The 22756-nt window shown below is 43.2% G+C and overlaps 1 protein-coding gene across 7 annotated transcripts in view; it reads right to left on the bottom strand.

Moving 5' to 3' along the window:
- The window catches only part of INPP4B (inositol polyphosphate-4-phosphatase type II B), a 440596-nt gene that overhangs the window by 50388 nt on the left and 367452 nt on the right, over positions 1 to 22756 (bottom strand). For all 7 annotated transcript variants that reach the window (XM_072755181.1, XM_072755185.1, XM_072755179.1 and 4 more), the window contains 2 exons: positions 20601 to 20741; positions 15379 to 15476 (listed from right to left, as the gene is read on the bottom strand). In XM_072755181.1, the coding sequence (XP_072611282.1) occupies positions 15379 to 15476; positions 20601 to 20741 (239 nt within the window). The remainder of the gene's footprint in view (positions 1 to 15378; positions 15477 to 20600; positions 20742 to 22756) is intronic.

Raw genomic sequence — 22756 nt, 5'->3', positions numbered from 1 at the left:
TGAGCAAAACAATAAAAATTGTAGGACTCATACAAAATAATAATATAAAGTTAAACATGCAAAACTACATATTTTTATGGATAATATATATGGGGTAAAAATGTGTACGAGAATGTAAAACACCAAATTCAGAATATTAGTTTTCTCAGGGAAAGAAAGGTGAGGGATTGGAACTGGAAGGGGCGCAAAAGGGGCTTTCATTCTACCTGTATTTTTTCTTAAAACATTTCTGAGGCTGAGTGATGGATTCCTTAGTGTTTGTTATCTCATGATCTGTTCCTTTTTTGTTTGTTTGAAACTTTCATATTTTTTTTTTTTAAAGCAAGCACGGCGGAGCCAAGATTCCCGGAAAGTGATTTCCAATGCCAGCTCTGTCCCTGCTTTGACATGTGGCCGTAGGTGAGTTGCTTCACCCTCTGTCCCTATTTTCTCAACTGCAAAATGAGGACAATAACCCTGCCATGCTTCATCAACTTGAAGTGGAAAACAATTAATAAAAGTCTTGGCAGAAGTGCCTACATTGTTAAACTGTGTCAACTCTGAAAAATAGAGGAAGACGTTAGCTCTTAGGAAAGCATTCACAGTCTCAGATAGGAAGCCTACTTTCTCAGACAAAAAGTCAGAATTTATCTAAAGTAATGCGCACACAGGTACCCACAAAGATCAGAGTCACAAACCTTCACAAACTCTGTGACTGTTTTCTTATCACCCCCCAAGGGCACAAAATAGCCGAATTCAGAGTCACTATTTATAGCAATTTTTCTCCTTGTTTCTTTAACGTGACATTGAACTGAATCAAAGGCGGAGTGCAGACAAGTGAACAGGACTGGGACTGTAAACTCTTAGCTGACTCACGTGTGATGCTAACGAGGCCAAGGCAATAGCTTCCTCATCTCATGGTCAAACGTTGTATATTACGAGAGAGTATTTCAAGATGAAATGGAAATTAAAGCTGAATTCCCAGCGCCTATTCCACCCATTTCCTACTTCATAGCAGCCACAAAGTTTACGTGGGATCAATCATACCCCCATTCCGAACTCAACTGCTGTAATCCCAGCCCCCGTGAATCAGGACTAGTTTAGGGATGGGCATCTAAAACTAAGCCAGTAGAACTGGACTGGGACTTCGGCAATTATTCCAGGGATATATGTAAGTGACCTGTCCTGCCCCAGCTGAGTGAAACTCAGGACTCAAATGTGGAAGAGGAAGAAAAGTCCTTTTTATCTCTTTGGTTGAACGTGGGGATAATTGTTCACACCTGCCATCCTTTGGTATTAGACGACCAATGCAGGATAAAGTCAACACTAAGAGCGGCTGAGGGACGAAGTAGGGCAGGAAAGTGTCTTTTCAATACTGTTAAGCCATTGGAGCGACTTTCCCTTGAAGGGCTGCCTGTCTTACCATTGGAATTTTCAGTTTTGTTCATAAGTTTTCTTTATTGTTCAAGCCAGTTTGAGTCAAGGTTTTCATCATTTGAGATAAAAAATATGCTAAGGTAAAAACACATGGTTGTATCGGTGTTTTTAACACTGGCCAGCCATACTGCAGATGTGTATTGTTGCTTTAGAGGTGAGAAAAAGACAAATAAGTCAGAATGTCTCTGGTAAAGCAGCACATCGATCACTTCTACAGCGATGGTTTGAAGACATGGCTCCGCATTCTTTGACACTCCTTCTGTTGCGAGGTGGAGCCTACGTACTTTCCTGCAGAACGTGGGTGGGCTTGTGACGGCCTTGATTGTAACAGAGTAAGGCAGGAGTGATGCTCACTTTGGAAGTCGGGTCATAAATGACCATGTGGCTCTTTGCCTGATTCTCTTGGAACTTTGCTGTGCGTATTCCCTCTTCTGAGGTGTTCTCTGTAAGAACCCAGGCACCATGTTGGGAGAAGCCCAACCCCACGGAAGCTCCTGTCTAGGCCCTCTCCACTCCATGGTTTCAGCCAAGTCCAGCCTTGAGTCCGCATGGCCCAGGTGCTAGGATGTGAGTGCAGAAGCCTGCAGAGGACTCCAGCTCCTGGACACTTAAGTGACCCCCTCTCTTGCCACCAATCTTTTTTCCAGTGGACGTCCCTGATATCATGAAGTGGACATAAAGTATCCCCACACGCGGTCTAAATACCCAACCCACAGAATCTGTGAGCACAAATAAGATGATTCTGATTTCATATGAGTAAACTTGGGATAATTTACCTAATAATAAATAAATAATCAGAATTACAAAGGAAGAAAAAAAGAAGTTGGAAGGGCCTGTATCTCTACATACGAAAAATGAACATATAAAGGACAATACTTTCACAGTCCACCTTGGTTAGTACTATATCCTGTGATATCAAGTCTTCTCTATAATTAATTCTGAAATAATTAGAGTTAAATGTACTAGCAAGCAAACAAAAGCAATTAGGTGAAAGCCATTGAGATGTCTTAAAATTGGAAATTACGTTCTTTCAGATGCTATAAAATCTTGAAAAATATAGAAAAAAGCCCCAGTGAAACTGGCTTTATCTAAATTGTATTTCCAACTTAACAATTTATGAAAAAGGCAATATAGGAAATCAAATATCAAACTCCCCACCTGAACAGAACTGAATAATATTTTTGACCTATGCACTTTCATTGTTTCCTTTTAAATGAATTTCAAGGTTGCATCATCCACATCAAATGAAAAGACAAACTTTAAAAGTGATTGTTAAAATATATTAAAAGCAGTGGGTTAAAACTTCTTTAGGAATTTCCTTATTCAATATTTGACATTGAAGTCCATGGGACTTTGTATGAAGGGAGGAGAGCAGAATTATAACATATTGTTTTCCCATTTTCCTTTTTTTTTTTTTTTTTTTTGAGGACAGTCATGATTGATTGCTGACTCTCCAAACAGTTTCAAGTCATTTCAAAGGGTTGGAGGATGGTTTGTAGGTAGATAACTCTCAACAACCTACATTCCTCAGATACCTGAGACAGTTTTATGCACAGATAGAAAATTTGAGTATGAAAAGGACTTGACACAGATTCCTCAACTCAGTATTTTTCTTTTCTTTTTTAGAGAGAGAAAGAGAGCAGAGTGAGCAGGGGAGGGGTGGTGAGAGAATCTCAAGCAGACTCCAAACTCAGTGTGAAGCCTGATGTTGAGCTCGATCTCATGACCCTGAGATCATGACCTGAGCTGAAATCGAGATCAGAAGGTTAACTGACTGAGCCACCCCAGTGCCCCCACAGCTCAGTCTCCCTGTGAGCCAAGTTGCAGTGCTTGGGATACTCATGCGTGTGTTCAAATAAGTGGCCTAGGTCCTTAGCACTGAAAGCAGCTGAATGGCCACCTTTCTTTTACCCAGGGTAACTTCTAAGTTCCTTTATTTTACCCTGACAAGAATAGTAAGATAAGTCCTGTTGAGAGCACACATTACACACTAAAGGTCTGGAAACCAAAGCAAGAACAGATTTCTCAAAGCTTAGGCCAGAAAGGGAAGCGGCTGTTGAGGTAATTCCAGTGCCCCCCTCCCTGACCATGTATGAGCCAGGCTGCCAGTGAAATATGCCAAGCCAAATGGCAGCACAGAGACACAGATGCATAACAAGGCCATCTCCAAAAAAGAACAGTTCAGCACTCCATGCTCCTTCACTTCTCTGGTAACATGGAAGGAACTGACTCTCAAATTGCCAGAATGATAGCCTCAACAACGTGGGGAGACAGTTGGGAAGACAGGGATTTCTCCCAAAGGCCAAGGCCTCCACATTACCTCCTTGGGCTCCTGGAGGCAAGTAGGAATGAGATAGCAAATATTTCATACTGAACAGAATAAAAAAGAGAACTCTTGAGGTATTAAGAGAGGTACGAATGAGGTAAAATAGAGGGAGAAGATGATGGAAATAAAGCTGCTCTAGGAGGCTCCAAAATGAAAAGAAAATAGGTCACAAGAATCCAGGGTCTACATTTTATTCCATTCATATAAGCTCCTTTTTTGACTTGAAGTGAGCTCTAGTTTTATAATCTGAGATTCTCATATATTTATTGTTAGCAAGAAAACATATTACTCTACTCATGTTGTCAGACTTCTCTTTTCTGACCCACCAGATAAGATAGTTTTATCCTTGAGTCTTGAGTTCCTCCCCCTTACTTGACTTCAAAGATGAGGTCTGCTTTATCTGGAGCCTTGTTTTGCAGAATTGGAAGCATGATGAAATAAAGGTGCTTCCAGAATGAAGGAGAAGACCTTGCCCTTGCTGGTTGAGGAAAGTAGAATAGTAAGTAGTGGATGTCTGAGAGTGTGGCATGCTCAGTAGAGTGAATTAGAGTTGGAAAAAAGGATTTAAAAAGGAAAATTAAAAAAATAAATAAATAAATAAAAAGGAAAATCATAGGTTGCTAGTTGATATTTAATTAAAAATCAGAACAATGGATCCCTGGGTGGCGCAGCGGTTTGGCGCCTGCCTTTGGCCCAGGGCGCGATCCTGGAGATCCGGGATCGAATCCCACGTCAGGCTCCCGGTGCATGGAGCCTGCTTCTCCCTCTGCCTGTGTCTCTGCTTCTCTCTCTCTCTCTCTCTGTGACTATCATAAATAAATAAAAATAAAAAAAAAATCAGAACAAATTTTTAGTTACCTTTAATTGTTGGGCTCTTTGCTGGATATAACTCTTCTAGAAGAGGTATAACTTCTTCTAGAAGTCCTAGAAGATTTGAATTAATTAAGGTATATTTATTTCCAAAAGGGAAGGTGAGACCTGAGATTTTTAATATCTACCTTACTCCTCACTTTGGGGTCAATGAACTTATTCTAATGGTGATGATGTCAGGACCTCAGTGCTATCAGGGTATTCCACAAAGGAATATATGCTTTCTAAAAAGATTATCAGAGAAGCAGTGATTACATCAGAAGCAGCAGTAATTATCAGAGAATAATCGATTGATTGCTGACTCTCCAAACAGTTTCAAGTCATTTCAAAGGGTTGGGGGATGGTTTGTAGGTAGATAACTCTCAACAACCTACATTCCTCAGATACCTGAGACATTTTTATGCACAGATAGAAAATTTGAGTATGAAAAGGACTTGAACAGATTCCTCAACTCAGTATTTTTTTTTTTTTTTTTGAGAGAGAAAGAGAGCAGAGTGAGCAGGGGAGGGGTAGTGAGAGAATCTCAAGCAGACTCCAGACTCAGTGTGAAGCGTGACAGATATTGTTTTCCCATTTTCCATGGGAAGCATGATAAAACAATTCATTAAAGGTAATATAGATAGCTATTTGAAGGAATGCAGACAAGACAGAGAAGAAGAGTCTATCGAATGCACAAAAGAGGCTGATTGGTTCAAACCATAGGCAGAGCTTTACAATCAATTTTAACTGGATCAATACATTGACGTGTGTGTACACAGGAGGAACATAAGTCCCTTGAGAAACTCAAAGTGCATATTGTCGTGATCCTGTCCATCACTCTGACAATAATAAGTGCAATGTGACATCTCAGGACAGAACCTGACGTTGGAAAATGAACTTCCTTTCTCCGGTGAGATAATGGGAGACTGTACTTTGAAGTACTGGCATATACATATTAATCATTCTCATTTAGTCGATAATGAAATGGAGACATTCAAAACATCAAGTGATTTGCCTAAGTGAGCTTTCAATTGGATTCATATCTTCTGATTTCATGCCATCTTGTGCAGACTTACAGGCTGGTTTCCTGGGAGCCTGGCCAATCTTGAATGAGTGGTAGAAACTGTAATGCAGGACCGAGTCTACTTAGTCAACAGACAGGAGAGCCCCCGTGAGAAAGAAAGAGTGTAGAAAAAAATGTAAAGACGAATTAATCTACAAGACTGATTTTGGACTTGTCCTGTACAAATTAGAGCAGAATAAGGTTCGCCAAAAACCCAGACGTATCTAATTTGTGAGGACCCTGAAGTAACACAGAAGAGCGGAGAGCGATGCTGGGGCAGGTGGCCCTGTGTGTGGGTTTGTGTACGTACGTCTATCTCTGTTATTGGCGGTATTATTTGTGTTTGTTGCTTCGGTCCAGTGGACAAGTCATTGGACGCTAAGAGTCTATGTCTGTGGTTTTGCCTGTACAAAGAAAATTAAAGCTGACCGCTGTTTTGTATCACTTTCCCTTTCAAAAAGTCACAGAAATGACTTTCAGGAAAAAAGAGACATATCAGGAAAAAACAACTTCCTTAATCTTTATTAATCAGCATTAAAAACTTGAAGAGGTAAGTGCATCAGAGTTTCTTCTGCAATGAGCTGAAAATAAATCTGTAATTACAGGCATGTTGAAATTATAAACAGAAAGTAAAAGTGCTGCTGGAAATATTTAAACGTTTTTAAATCTGCAATTTTATTTATTTATTTTTAAAGATGCTATTTATTTATTCAAGAGCGAGAAAGCCAGAGACTGAGCATGAGCAGAGGAGAAGAGGCAGAGAGAGGGAGATGCGGACTCGCTGCCAAGCAGGGACCCCAACTGGGGTCCGATCTCAGGACCGTGGGATCGTGACCTGAGCCGAAGGCAGATGCTCAGAAGTGACTGAGCCACCCTAGCACCCCCAAATCTGCAATTTTAAATTGCAGCCCTTAGATCTACAGCAGTGAGAGAGTAGCACCATAAAGGTGAAAAGAATACTTAACTGAGGGTCAGGAAATACGCAGTTTAGTCCCTATTCTCCTACTAGTGAGGTGTGTCAACTTAGCAAAATTTATCTTGGATCCCTGGCCCCTCATAGCAAATAAGGTTGCACTAGGCCAGTATTTCTTAAAATATCCTGAGAAGCACGTAGCATTTGGCAAGATGCTCATGAGTATTATATATATTTTTGCTACATATGCCATATATATATATACATACATATGTGGCAATAAAATGCTATTTCAACAAATTAAGTAGCTTTAGACACCATAGAACAGAACTGGCAAATTATGACTTGAAGCCTAAACCCAGTCAGTTCTGTGTTTTTTGTAAGTATAATTTTATTAGAATTTAGCCATGTTCATTAATTCACACGTTGTCTATAGCTCATTTTGCACCCCAATGGCAGTGTCTAGTGAGTAGTTTTAACAGAGATCATCTGGCCCGTAAAGCCTGAATCATTTACCCTTTGGGCTTTTACATAACACGTTTGCTGAGTATGGTACGGGCCTTTCCATAACTTTCAAAGAGATAACGTGAGTTCCAAAACCATTTGACTACAGAATCCTTTTATCGCCCAACAATTATTAGCAGAAGTAGTGCTCCTTGGCAGAGTCTAGATTAGATTATTGACAAGATCCCGATTCTTCTCTGATTCTTTAAAACATTCAACTAAATGACCTCATCTATCTCGTTCATTCATTCATTCAAAAAGCATTTATGGAGTACAAACTCTGGGCCAGATAATGTTTTTGGTCGTTGGGATACAGTCAAAATATAAACAAGAAGACTTGTCCTCGTGGAGCTTGTGTTCCAAGGAGAGAGAGCCCAACGAGGTAATGATAAACTGTAGGTAGATGACAGCAGATGTTATAGAGAAGGGGACCAGCATGGGAGACTGCAATTTTAAAGAGGTCAAGAAAGGCCTCACTAAGAGAGTGACATTTGGGGAAAGACTAAACAGAGATGAGTGAAGGATCTGCATATGGGGAAAGCATTTAAGGCAGAGGAAATAGCCAAGGGAAAGTCCTAAGAAACAGCAAGAGGTCGATGTGGGGCAGAGTGGAGCAAGGGAGGGGGACAGAGGTAGGAGAAGACAACAAAGAGCAGATTTGTTGCCATTACAGGGAGCCTTCAAGACCACTGTAAGAATTTGGGTTTTTTAGTCTACCAAGAAAAGAGGAGCCATTGGAAGAATTTAAGAACATACATGATTTTTATTTTCATTTTTAAAAGATGAGTTTGGCTGCAGTGACAAAAACTCAGTGAGGTTGGGAGGGGAAACAATGAGACCAGAAGGACATTATTGCCATAATCTGAAAGTGAGAATAATAAGGACTTGTCTAGAGAAGTAGAAATATAGGTGGTGGGAACTGGTGGCACATTCTTGGGAAATAGAGCCAATGAAATTTTCTGATGGACTGAAAGTGGGGTATGAGTAAAACAGAAGAGTCAAGGGTGACTTCAAAGTCGTTTTTTTTTTTTTTTTTTTTTTGGGGGGGGCTAAAGCAACAACAAAAAAGCTAGAATTGATTAAAAACTGACATGGAGATGATTATAGGAAAAGTAGGTTTTTAAGGGCATATCAGGGACAAAGTTTGGGGTGATGAGCAAGATAAATGAGGCCCGGGAAGAGAGATGGGCTGCTGATGTAGGTACAGAGGTCGATAATTAATAGGTGGTATTTAAAGCAATGAGCCTGTTCAACAGGAGCAAAGTAAGCCTCCAGAGACTAAATCCTGGGACCCTCCAACGTTTGGGAGTCAGAAAGATAACGAGGACTCAGTGATGGAGGTGGAAAAGTAGCGGCCAGACAGTAGGAGCAATCACAGAAAGGTGCCGCGGCCTGGAAGCAAGTGATGAAAGACAGAAAAAATAACGATGTCAAACCTGTTACTACATTAAGTAGGATGAGGACAGAGAACTGAGCCTTGGCTTTAGCAATACAGAAACCCCGAAAGACCAGTTTCAGTACAGTTATGTAGACCAAAGGCTGGCTGGAGCGGGTTTAGACAAAAAAAAAAAAAAAAAAAAAGTACAGAAAAATTGGAGACAGCTAGTAATCTTTAAATTCCACTTTTATCTGCTCTTTCTGGAACATTTCCAACCTGAAGGCAGTCCTACATTATAGGGTAATGTCTCCTATACTGCTGATACCTTTTAATCATCTTTAATGTCTATGTGATGCCAAGCATATGGATAACATGTGAAAATTGCCTCAGCCATCTGAATGTTTCCAAATACACATATGTTTGAAATAAAATAAGTAAAATATTTGGGTGAGTAACTGGATTTTTCAATTGTATATCTGGACAGGAACACAGTATCAAAGTCGGACGTCTGCAAAACGGAAATTAGAAGTAGTAAGTTAATTACACAGTAATTTATCGTTTCTGTTGGAAGAACGTTCATGTGTTAATTTGAGCCTTACATCTTCCCGTATCTTCACGTTTGTTGAAAATGCCAAAAATCTATGGTATTCAGATTATTCCTTGTGCTTGAGAAACTTAGACACGTTAGGCTGGCTTGGCATAAGTCAAGGTAGTCGCACGTTGGCCAGAGTCATGATTACGGCTCAGTTGCCTTCTATACGCGTTTCACTTAGGTCAATAAATGTCCGGTGAACGGCAAATAAATAGAAGATACAACAGTTCAATATTCTGGGAATTTCACTTTCTTTTACACTCAAGTCTAGGGTAGAAATGAAGCACGACACATAAATTCACGCTTTGATAGCTCACCTATGGCCTTCTGCAAGTTCGACCTGGTGGTTCCCAACTCCTAGGGAGGCGAAGACTCCCCTGGTGGCTTTACTGAAACACGAATCGCCAACCCCGCAGCCAGATGCAGGTAGTCTGGGGTTGTTTGTCCACGGATGAAAGTAAGAGGAGGTGCTGAGTGGCGGGGCCCTGGCCGTTGCGGCCAAGGGCCGCTCCCCCAGATCTATCTGTGTCTGTGTCCCTCTGGCCCTTGTTGCCTAGGCTGCTTGCTGTGTGTGGACTCACGGTTCGGGTCACACAATAAGGCTAAGGGGGGAGGTCAAAGTAAGGAGGGAGGCCGCGGGCTCTGGTTGCGGGGGCAGCCCCTGTGCAGGGTCCCAGCTTACCCCGCACCCCCCCCCCCCCCAGGAACCCAGAGCAGCTGGCCGAGGCCCGCTGACCCCACAGCTGATGTCCTCAGTCCCCACAGCGGCCCCTGCTCTTGCCAACTGGGGGGGGGGGTGCTGAGCATCCCTGGTGGATTTCTCCCCCCTTTGTCCCCATGTCTGTCACCCACGTCCTGCAGCAAACGCCCTAAGTGTGCTTTCCTGGCCGGGCCAGATCGATGCGGCTGTGTTTGATGGAGTCCAGCCTAGGTGAGCTGACCCCCTTCCCCACCTTCTTGCACTTCCTGACTCATCCCCCAAGTTTACAGACAGTAAGAAGGAAGCAAGGAGGAGAGGTATTTGGGGGGAGGGGGCGAGCTGGTGGGGGAGGGTCCTGCAGATTTCGTGTCACCCGCAGCTGAACCTGTTGACAGCAGGACAGTAGTCTCTGGCGCCACTGTGTGTAGATGCTGAGATGTGTGTGTGTGTGTGTGTGTGTGCGCGCGTATTATATAATATAAATGTATCTATTCTATATGACGTATATTAATATATTTATTAATGCAAATCAATCAGAAGAGATCTAGGATCGTTACATGCGGGGGAACGTTAATGATTTAGAGATTTATTTTTTTTAAGATTTTTTATTTGGGAGAGAGCGTGAGAGAGGGGGCACGCAGGGGAAGGGGCAGAGGGAGAGAGAAAATCCTGAGGCAGACGCCGCACCGAGCGTGGAGCCCGATGTGGGGCCCGACCTCAGGACCCTGAGGCCATGACCTGAGCTGAAACCGAGGGTCAATCGCTCAACTGATCACCCAGGAGCCCCAGAGATTTACTTTAAAGCCTGGGAAATATTCAGCTTGTATCAGAAAGTCGCTTTGCTAACTGAAAAGACTCAGACTGTCGGAAGGGATTTAGTGGGGCGCGAGCGTGAGCGTGACGGGGAGTGGCCGTGTGCGTGTGTGTGCACAGCCGCAGGCCTGCGCGTGTCTGTTAGTGTCCTCCGAGGTGTGTGCCCTGCCTCGTCTCCCCCTTGCCGAGTTCAGGTGGCTTCCGGGGGCCGCTGGGTCTGGCGAGGAGGCGCAGGGCGGGCGGGGGCCGGGGATGGGGGGCCGGGCCCTGGACCCGAGCGCCGGGCGAGCGGTGCAGGCCTGCACCCGAGCAAGAGCCCCGTGTGTCCGCCTGTCAGCTCAGCCCCCGGAGAGGGCGACGGCGAGTGGCCCCCTGGCGCCTCGCTCTTGCTCTTCTGTTCCCACTTCCTAGAGGAACTAAATCCAATACTCTCGCTCGGGGGCCGTTCCCGTACACTCGTTCTAGGAGAAAACGATCGCGCTTTAGAGCCTTCCAGCCTCTATTTGACAGCTCCTGTTGAATTTTCAACGGCTAAATGGCCATAGTTCTAGAAAGATGGGGTTCTGTAAACCCTACGTTGGCAAATCGAACCTCAGTAAGAGATAATATATCGAAAAAAGATGAAGAATTCGATATGAAGGGTGAACTGATCCATTTTCTGACTTAACAAAGTCTCCTTTTAGGTGTGCAACGTTGCCTTCATAAGTTCAGCTTTTCTTTTTCACCTACTGCTGGGAAATACTCTTATATGAAGGTTTTCTAGTCCTAACGGGGTCCTGTTACTTTTTATAGATTTCATATTATTTTGAGTTTTAATAATATAATCTTCTTTCTAATTTGACCCTTCGCTGAGCCAGCGTTGCTCCATTGATTTATTTTTTTTTAAATGAGAGGTAAGATAAACGAAAAACACTTAAAAAAATGGGAAATGTTAACTGAAAATATAAGCTCAAAGGACACAAACATATTTTGGTTCAAACAAATTGCACCCCGTTAACTAAATCTTGGCCCGACAAAACTAAACATCAGAGTGCTTGACATTCATGCACAGCTTTTACAAATTATAGTTAAAGAGTTATTTTTTAATGGTTATGTTAAAAAGAATTTGACCGGACATCAGGGAAAACCATGACCAATCTGATTTTTAAAGTGAGTCCAATGTGTGTGAGCAGACTCCCGTTTCAGGGCATTTTCCTCTGTAGCTCCCAGGGGACCAGGAAGACCTGACAGCAGTAGACCAGCAGCCTAAACGACACCTGGCCTCTTTCCAAACCTTATTTACTCAGAACAGTGATCTTAAGGAATTATCCGTGACCTTTTATTGGATTTGTTGGGCTGTTATAGGGACGGCAGCCAGGCATGGCCGATTTCTTTTCCTAAAAGCCAGAATGCTCCTTCTCTCCTCCTAACGTTGTGTCTCTGTTATCACAAGGGAGGCAAAGTCCCCTCCACTCCCTCGGGGCCCCGTGTGGGCTGCTGGCTAGTTCCGGGGGCCCCGTCACTGCGCCCAAGCAGAGACTTCTGGGCAGAGTCCCGAGCAGATGTGCAGCCCCTTGCCACTGTCCTGCAATTTCTGCGTCTTTAAAATTTTCATCTGTCTTGGAAAATGAGACTAAAGAGAAGCAAAGGAGGAAAACCCTCTTCTTTGATTCTACTGCTTTCAATCTGTCTTTTCATTCTTTGTGTCACTCTAAACCTTCCTGGGAGGGAGGCTTTGGCTCGTCTACTTGTACGACACAGATGCTCTTCTTAAATGGTTTCCATTCCATGCTTCTGTGTAAATGACTCCATGGAATGTCATCTGTGCTCCTAATCACCAAATCCAACAGCCTCTCTTGAATCTTTCCTTTTAATTCATCCGTGCGTGTGTTGTTGTTTACCTTGTCCTGGATGGAATGCTTCTCACTCAACCACAGCGATGCTTGATGACCCTCAATCTCTGACAATCCCTCCATTTTTTGCGGGTTCTTTTTTCCTTCTTTCCTTGTACTTATGGACAGTCTCCCATCATGTATGTTTCCTCACACTGAAATGGATTTATTCATTCAATCCCAGTATCACGAAAGGGGACATCTCTTAAGGGCAAAAAAACCATTATTTTGGAGGAGCACCTGGGTAGCTCAGTTGGTTAAGCATGTGCCCTCGGCTCAGCTCATGACCCCAGAGTCCTGGAATCGAGTCTGGCATCAGGCTCTTTGCTCAGTGAAGAGTTTTCTTCTCCCTCTCCCCACTTGAACTTTCATTCTCTCTGTCTCTCAAATAAATTAATTAATTAAATAAATTAAATAGATAGATAGATAGATAGATAAATAAAACAAAAAAAATTCTTTTAGGAAGAAAGGGAAATTATTGACCAGAAAAACATGTAGAATTCAACTATGTAATTAATAAATCATGGGGGGAAAAAACCAGGGTTACTAAATTAATGGGCAGCACGTCCAGAATGGATTAATAAGTGAAAGTCATGTGTTTAGAGGATTAACTTATCCTTTTGCCATGGACACAAATTATCCCTTAATTTCATTGTGAAAGAAAAATAATGGCTTATATGAATTATGGGTATGATCCAGTATGGTAATTATTTCCTCCTTTACAAAGAGTTTAACTTCTGTTCACATTATCAATAAAACTTTATAGTTCCTTCCTTGAACAGAGTGCAACTCAAATGATGCTTGAGTTACAACACTTCTGCACGAGGAGTAACCCTACATGTGTCCGTATTATTACACAGACCAGGTTTGGACTTCTGTTATGGAAAACAACCAAAGTAAAATCACAGAATTCTGTGCCGTATCCATGACAGCATTGTCTCAAAAATATGTTGACAAAGAAGGAAACAACATATCAGGAAAAACTCAGGGTGTTGAGACAATTGTCTAACCAACGAAATATAATTGGTTTGATGCAAAAGTCTACCCTGTTTTCAAGGATGAAACGTATTTACAAGTTGTAAACACACTTAATTATAGTTAATTAGCAGAATATTCTATGAGGCCTCATGTTTTTCAAAATTTTTGAACTTATGTTCCTGTGAATGAGTTTAAATGACTTGAAAGCAGGCATTTTTAAAAAAATTTCGTTTCTCAGACAATAAGTTACTCATGACTTATACATATTTCAACAAAGACTCATCCATATTTCTTTTTAAGGTGACATGATAGTTTTATATATACAGTATCGAAGTCCTTCACAGACTTTGCTGAGAAACTAATTTTAAATATAATATATATTTTGAGTAACTATGGCAGATCATCGGTTCACAAACATTACTATGGAATAGAAATCACCTGGAAGGTTTATTAAACAGATTGTATGACAAACTCAATAAACCTGCAGAGGCCTGAGAACTTGCATTGCTAACAGGTTCCCATGTGATGCTGATCCTGCTTGTCCCATGACCATGCTTTAAAAGGACAGAAATCAAGTGGTTTATAAAAATTCTGAGAATTCCTTCCAAATTTCAGGTGACTCATAAAAAAAAAATTATCCACCTACATCCAAGTTAAAATAAACCTTTTTTCATTAGTTACCAACACAAAATAGTTTTATGTTATTAACTTTTCAAGTAATTAAATTTAGAATTCACAAGTACACTGGCTGCCAAAAAGTCTCCCGTACTTAATTTCATTTTGGCATAAAAAATAATATTTTATGTGCAATAAAATAATTTAAAAACCACAGGTGGAAAAAACCCTGCAGGTGAAATTTTCAAACTATCCACACTTGAACTTACATGTGCCATTGTAATATTTTGATGTAAGATTCACTGGGATTCTGAAAAGTCCTAAAGAGTGTGTCACGGAAGCCATTTCACGTTAAATATAAGAATACAGATGAGTGAACAAATAGCCAGTGATTAGATGACACGTAGAGTTTTATTACAGTTTTTGCCTAAAATTATTAAAATATTTCCTACTTTATTAAAACTTAGTTTCTCATCATGTAAATATCTCAATACTTCAACATATTTCTACTACTGATTGATGAGCTCCAAGTACATTTTTGATTCTGCAGTTGTGAACTGCTTAAATGTTATGTGCTTAATTTTGAGGGAAAAAGAACTGAACAATGACACAAACATAAACTATTCCAAAGTGTTAAATACATTTGTGTAGGCCCGGATGCCTTAATAGTTTCACATAAATATCGTAATGACTATATGACTATATTGAATGAATTAGTTCCTTGGTCCATATTGCGTTTTATTACCTGTAGAACTTGTATTTTATCTGATTTCCTCCTTGTATTTGTGCAATCTATCAGGTGTAGATTATACACTAGGAAGTTAAATATACATTTTTAAAGATTTATCTATTTATTCATGAGAGACACAGAGAGAGGCAGAGACACAGGCAGAGGGAGGAGCAGGCTCCTTGCAGGGAGCTTGATGAGGGACTCGATCCCGGGGGGCCCCTGGGGTCACGCCCTTGGCCAAAGGCAGATGCTCAACCGCTGAGCCACCCAGGGGGCCCTAGGAAGTTAAACATTTCTCAAAGTCTTCTACATGGTTAAGAATTGTATAAAATTTTTATTGAACTCAACTGAGATTTCTAATTATGAGCTCCTTATTTTAGATTTTTGGTATTTTCCAGTGGCACTGAAATTAACGTCCTAGCACGAGCAGCAGGACACGAAGAGTGCAATCAAGGCAGGTGTCAGCCATGCCAACTTGGCAATCAGACTTCTTGGTTTCAGATAATCTGAAAGTTTCTCTCCCATCCTCACCCCATGCGTCTTTCTCCCATTGACCTCTATGCCTGACCTGTCCTGAAAATCTATAATCAGGAAATTATTACTGTTGCTTTCTGAAAATGGCATACTTACAATCAGGAGGCATCTTTTCCATAAATACTGCGTAATATTCTTTTAGAAGTTCAAAATTTTCCTGATTGATACTTTCCTGCAAAGAGACATCTCCAAACCTAAAAACAGAACCAAGAAAACAGTCATGGGTTATAAAGAAGCTTCTGAAAGTTAACAGTTTTTACCTCTCCTTTTTAAGTAGATGGCAATGGTTTCCTAAGGGAGTCTTTTTTTCTTTTTTCTTTTTTTTTTTAAGCGACACCACACAATGGTTATTTAAGTTCACTCCAGTCTCTTCTGGTCCTGATTCCATCAATCCCTTTCCATATGCCAAGCTATTTTAACAATGATCACATGTGAACTGGGATGAAAAAGCACATCTATGACACCGGCTCCTGTGCTTGGGCGTGACCGGTATGCAGCTGACGCTAGCCTGCCTACCTCTGCAGGGTTGTACTTCTGCCGTGTAAAAAACCCTGCCTCTTCTTTCTCATGCCTCCAGTCCTCCTCGTCACCCATGACAGCTGGAGGGAGCGTCCAGGACACTAAAACTAGACACTCGGCTGCATGCAGACTGTACACACTGCCAACTGCTGTAGGCACACACAGACCCTACAGCCTCCAGAGGGTGGAGGGAGAAGGAGAGAGACAGACAGGCAGGGGAGGGCAGACGGCGACGGAGACAGAGACTCTCAAGCAGGTGCCAGGCCCGGCACTGAGCCCAAGGTGGGGTTTGATCTCACGACCCCAAGGTCATGACCTGAGCTGAAATCAAGAGCGGGATGCTTAAGCAATTGAGCCACCCAGAGGCCCCCACCATTTATTTTCTGTCCGCGGCGTGAAGGCGGGCAGCCTTTGTAGTAGTGCTCTTGCGCCTCTTCAACAACAAACTCTCTGTATATCACTGACCTTGTGTGTTCTTTAAGCATTTCCCAGATTTAAGCTTATGGCCAAGTTGTCTCTGTCGAAAAAGATGGTATGTAAATGGCTTCCAACAGGTATCTCCATCCAAATCTGTATTTCCAGATATCAGTGTAGGTTATCCAGCCCCACTTCAAAGGCAACATAAGCCCAAACTGAATGCACCTCCTCCTTTTGTTTAGGATTAAACACGTCCCCAATATTCGCCATTAACTCAGGTTACAGTCTAGGCAGCCTTCTGGATTTCCTCTCTTTTCTCCACCCCATCCTCTACTCATTGATCTTCTCACATGCCTGGCAATTTTTTTCTTCTTTATCTGTAACACCGTCATTATTAGGCGCTTGGTTATATCCACTCTTGACTGGATATAAAGCCTCCGAAATATCCAAGCACTACGCCTTTGGTTTCGTCCCCTCTGGTCTATCCTTTACGTCATGGTCAGATCATTCATTCATTCAACAAATATTTATTTGACACCAACTGTGTGCCAGGAGCTGCAGGTGCAGCTGGAGAAGTGAACCTGATGCCTGTTCCTATCAGCTCACTCACACGTCACGGCTGCTTCTCTCCCTGCCAAGACACAGCCTAACCTCCTTAGTTTGGCGTCTACCTTCTCCACAAAGGTTTCCAAAACCCCTTGTGGGAATTTACTTGCACTCTTGCCCCTCACCAGCGGCATACAGATGCCTTTGGAGCTTTCCACACGCTATCCTCCCTCTACCTAGAACGTCTTCTCTTCCTTGTCTGCTTCATCAATTCAGCCTTCAGGCTTTGTGAGAGGTTCCCGTACTCCCTGACACCTCTCTGAGGAATTCCTCTCCCATCCATGAATCACCTTCTCTCCTCCATTATTCCTGCCCCTTCCACACCTTTGCTTATTGTACGAGTCGAACTGCAACGTATGACTTGCCGATATGGCTTCCTCGTGGGGTGGAAAGTTCTCTTAAGACGGGGATCACGTCCGCCCGTCTTGCTACACTGCATATGCTCTCTATGTGTCACAGCTTGGCAGTGCCTGGTGCAAGGCCAATGTTCAATATCTATATTGAGCTAACCTTGGAGAATAGGAATATAGACCCAGGACAATCTACCGCTGGAGAGTTTCTCTAAACTCTGAAATATAATCTTGACTTTTTCAGACATGATAATCAAATGGTATTTTTTTTTTAATTTTTTTTTTTTTTTTAATTTATGATAGTCACACAGAGAGAGAGAGAGAGAGGCAGAGGCACAGGCAGAGGGAGAAGCAGGCTCCACGCACCGGGAGCCCGACGTGGGATTCGATCCCGGGTCTCCAGGATCGCGCCCTGGGCCAAAGGCAGGCGCCAAACGGCTGCACCACCCAGGGATCCCTCAAATGGTATTTTTAAAATATCACCTTGCTGGGGTAATATCATTGTTTTGGACTAAATGTTCGTGTCCTCCCCCCCCCCCCCAAAAAAAATCACATTTTGAAGCCCTAACCCCCAGTAGTTGTGTTTGGAGATGGAGCCTCTAAGGAAGTAATTGAAGTTAAGTGAGGTCATGAGGGTGGGGGCCCTCGTCTAATAGGATTAGTGTGTCCTTGTAGGAAGAGACACCAGGGAGCTCACCTCTCTCTTTGTACACAAAAAGGAGGTCAAGCGAGCACACAGGGAGAAAGTCAGAGAGTTCTCACCGGAAGCCAAATTGCCTGGGAACCTTGACCTTGGAATTCTCAGCCTCTGGTGTTATGGCGTATACATTTCTGCAGTTTCCGCCACCCAGTCTGAGGCATTTTGTCACGGTAACCCAGAGTCATCAGTACGTGCTTAATTCAGAATGGATACACAAAGCCTACATTTTGGCAATGGATAAAGAGGGAGTAAAATATTATACCTGGATTATACAGCACACCTAACCTGTAGATAGAGGCTCCTGGTAAAGCTCAAAATTCAGAGTCAGAGAAATAAGTTTCAGAGAAGAGCGAGGAAGTGATTGACTCAGATCCGTATCAGAGCGCCGACCTTCCGGCTTCTCCTTTGAGTTTTTCCTCTACTTTGCCATTTTGTCTCCTTTTCAAGTCTAATGTGTCTTTACAACTCCCAGATACGAAAAAAAAAGTGTATTTGTGTGCATGTACACACACACACGGACATCCATATGTAAAATATAAAAATATAAAATATAAAATAAAATCCATATATAAAAAATATATATATAAAAAATATCCATATCAAATATTCAAGAGAGATAAGAGAGAAGGAAGGGAAGGGATCTTCTATTTCATCCATTCATCTATTTATCTATCTTTTCTTGAGAGAGAGACACGGAGTGCAAGGCAGGGAGAGGGGCAGAAGGAGAGGGAGAGAGAAAATCTTAAGAAAATCTGATGCAGGGATCCCTGGGTGGCACAGCTGTTTGGCGCCGGCCTTTGGCCCAGGGCGCGATCCTGGAGACCCGGGATCGAATCCCACGTCGGGCTCCCGGTGCATGGAGCCTGCTTCTCCCTCTGCCTATGTCTCTGCCTCTCTCTCTCTGTCTGACTATCATAAATAATAATAATAATTAAAAAAAAGATTTAAAAAGAAAATCTGATGCAGAGCTCAGTGTCATGACCCTGAGACGGAGACCTGAGCTGAAGTAGAGGGCTTGAAAATACAACGGTAACTACACGGCCAACTCTTCCTAGACAAGTCTGTAAATGGGAACTCTCGCATCTCTGTCAAGACCATACTCACAGGCCTTAACTTATTAATTCAAGCCCCAAACACTCTGTAATCCACTGTATCAAAGAAGAGACAATTGATTTAGAGTGCTGCGGGCTTTCACCCCCCAAACTGAATAATTTGCATCCATAAATATCCTTCACCTCGACCATCTGGCTTGCTGTGGGGCGCATGTGTATAGACGACTGGAATATAATCTGACTTCAGGTACTGACATGCAAAAGCGCTCAATTACCCAGGAAAACTTGTACAACACAGTGAACAAAATTATATTCTGATTTATGCATACTATAAGGAAAGAGATTAATGGCTTCTACGCGATTCGAAATTAAACAGGAAATACAGAGCTGCCACCTGATTCTGCGACTGACAGGTAAGAATCATGAAAACCTATGCTGTCCAGGAAATATCTTTTGGATAAGCAGGAGAGAAGGCAAAATCATTGGAAGAGGACAGATAAAGACAGGACAGGCCCCTTGATCACCATCGGAATTCAAGAGGACTATAAATGTAGTGGGGTCTTCAGTAGAAGACGTTGGTACAAGATTAAGACACACTTAGCAAGTCACGGCAAAGAATATTCTAGGTGCCTTTTTTTTTGAAGATTTTTTATTTATTTGAGAGAGAGAGAGAGAGAGAGAGAGAGAGAGAAAGGCAGAGACACAGGCAGAGGGAGAAGCAGGCTCCATGCAGGGAGCCAGACGTGGGACTCGATCCCGGGACCCCGGGATCACGCCCTGGGCTGAAGGCGGCGCTAAACGGCTGAGCCACCCGGGCCGCCCTGCTAAGTGCCTTTAAACTGGAGACATTGGGAAGGTGAGTTACAGACAAGAAAGCATTTTAAAAAAAATTATTTTTAAGAAAGCATTTTAAATATAGAAGAGTATCAACCTCTCCCAAAGCCCCGGCTGCAGGGGACCGTCTCCAACCAGGCCTCACAGCAGGATGGCGGCTTCTTTCTCCAAAATCTTTTCCAAATGTAGTCTACGAACTGGAAGCCTCACGCACATTTTCAATAATGTCTACATGTGAACCACTTAAGATACAGAAGCAATTGCCCCGCTCAAATAAATGTCTTTGACAGCAACTCATGGGACCACGTACAATCACGGGCGGCTGGACTGGGCGGGTAATTACGAAGCGATGCGCTAACGTCTCCTAAGAACCACTGCTTTATGTTGGCAAATTGAACACCAATAAAAAATAAATTTATTATTAAAAAAAAAAAAGAAGAACCACTGCTTTAGTAAACAAAACAAAAGGGGACAAAGGACTGTGCTCTAGGTCCAGGGAGTCGGACACAACTCGCTGAGGTCACAGTGTTGAGGCGCCCGTGACCGCGGACAGTCCTCCAAGGGGATGCACACGCGGCACCTGCCAACACGAACGAGCCGCTGCACGCGGACAGTCCGGCCCTGGCGTCCACACTCCCCTCTTCCCTTTGCCACGCTTACATCGGAGGAGGCCAGGAATCCTGAACCGTGGGTTTTGTCTGCTGCGGGAGCAACGTGGGACGACTCGAGGCAAGAGGCCAGCTCGAGCCCCTCTGAGCCCCGCCCGCAGGACACAGGCCGCAGGGCAGGGTCCTAACACCTGGCCCGGGCCACGCGCCCCCCCACCCCCGCCCGGCTCACCTGTCCGCCAGCGTCTGCTGTTCGTTGATTCCGACGTTGAAGAGCACGGGGTGCACGTGCAGCAGCTGGCCCTCCCTGACCGGCGGGGGCAGCGCCTCAAACAGCCGCGCCGGCAGCTTCACCTCCACCACGTAGTGCTCGCTGGGGACAGCAGAGGACAGAGAGGGGACGCGGGCCTTACTCCACTCGCCCTATGTCCCCGACGGCGGAAAGGAGCATCTCGCGGCTGGAACAGCCGCTGCGGGCTGCCGGCTGCTGCCTCCTTTCCGCTAAGTCACGCACTGGCCCTGTCCTTCCCCTCACTCTGAAGTGACCCGGCGTGGACAACTATTTGCATTTTTAGAATTTTTCTCCGTTACCCTGAGCGCCTTTAGAGAAGTTCATTCGTACTAGTTCATTCGTACACCGGGCCACGTGCACATGAGCCTCAACAGTGACTGTCTTAATTATTTTTGAGACCTCGTCAGTCTCAAGAATAAGAGAAGCACTTTAATGATGGATTTTTCCAACATAGTGAAACGAGTGAAGCAAATCAAAGCATTTGCGATAGTTTTGAGCATGGCCTGAGTGTGGCGGCTCCTGATGAGCCTCCCGGAGGTGACGGCGTCATGGAAATGGAAAGGTTTCATTACTTAAGATGCAACCTTTGGGGGTTCCTGACCATTTTTGCAACAAGAGCTTTTTTTTCTTTTTTTCCATTGGAAATTTCCAGTAAAAATTACCCCTCATGTTCAGTGCTGAAAATTTAAATCAGGATTCACAGAACATGGTCAACAATAGCTGCTTGTGTATTTTTAAACTTGACATCTTCTGATGCAGTGTGAACCGACTATTGAAATGTGGAGAGTTTTGCTCAGAATTTATGAAAATCCATGTGTTTCTGGAGCTATATATAGTGCCGGGATGGCAATACATGTATTGGGAAAAGAAGCACAGGACAATTAGTGAGGCTCTTTGTGAAAATATTCTTAGTTTTCTAGCATGACAATCCTGACGCGTACCACGCGGGACGACGAACTCTGAGATTTGCTCCTTACCTGGGCTTTGGACGAGAGAACCAGGACATACCGTGAATCCAGCAGGCAGGGATCTTAGCGCTACCCCCACACGAACGGACACATTATCTTTCTTTTCGAAACTGCTCTCAGCGCCCTTTACAAAAGCCTGGCTCACAGAGGGCTGGTGTTTATTTACTGCAAGTCTTTCAAGACTACGAGAAGAATCCATGAGTCCGCCCACGTGTAAAGGTCGCGCTGAAGGTGAAGCATTATATAATGGGTCACGATGACCTTTTGTCAGCTCGGTTAAAACATCAGCAGCATAGACTCGTCCATTTTAAGTGTGTATGACTCTGAGTTTTAGCAAATGTACGGAGCTGTGCAATCCTGACTATAAGCCAGTTTCAGAGCATTTGCATCACGCTTAAAAAAAATAATCTCTCAAGCCTGTGTGCCCGCTGCCAGCCCCGGGAAACCACTGATCGATGTTCTATCTGCAGATTTTTCCGCTTTCCATATTTCATGTAGACGGGATCATAGAGTATGTGGTCCTCTGTGTCTGGCGTTTTTCATTTAGCTCCATGACTCTGAAGTCATCAGACAGCAGCATGTTTCAGGAGTCTGTTCCCTTTCATCCCTGGGCACAGCACCCTATTGCATAGATACACCACGTTTTGCTTACGTACCCACAAGCTGATGGCTGCTCGGGATACTTCGCAGCTGCACTGTCATGAATAATGCGCTCGTTTTTCTGTGGACGTATGGGTTCACTTTCTCTTAGGTACGTGCCTAAGAGAGTCATATAGTAATTTTTAGGTTTAACTTGTTAAGAAAGTGCCAAATTGTTTCCAAAGTGGCAGCACCACGCGACATGCCCCCCAGCACCTTGAGGGTTCTGGGTTTTCCACATCCTTGCAAACACTTGTGATTGTCTGACTTTCTGATTATGATGATTTCTACTGTGAGTGAAGTGGTATCTACCTGTGGCTTTAATTTGCATCCTCCTAATGACTAATGATGTTGACTGTGTTTCCATATGGATATAAGCCCCTGATGATAGGTCTTATCTGGCAAAATATGTATTCAAATCTTTGCCCAATTTTACGTTGGGTTTTTTTGTCTTATAATTGTTGAGTTGTCAGATTTCCTTATATATTC

This window comes from Vulpes vulpes, chromosome 4 (genome assembly GCF_048418805.1).
Source record: "Vulpes vulpes isolate BD-2025 chromosome 4, VulVul3, whole genome shotgun sequence".
Classification (NCBI taxonomy): domain Eukaryota; kingdom Metazoa; phylum Chordata; class Mammalia; order Carnivora; family Canidae; genus Vulpes; species Vulpes vulpes.
This window is presented reverse-complemented; position numbering and strand designations above follow the sequence as displayed.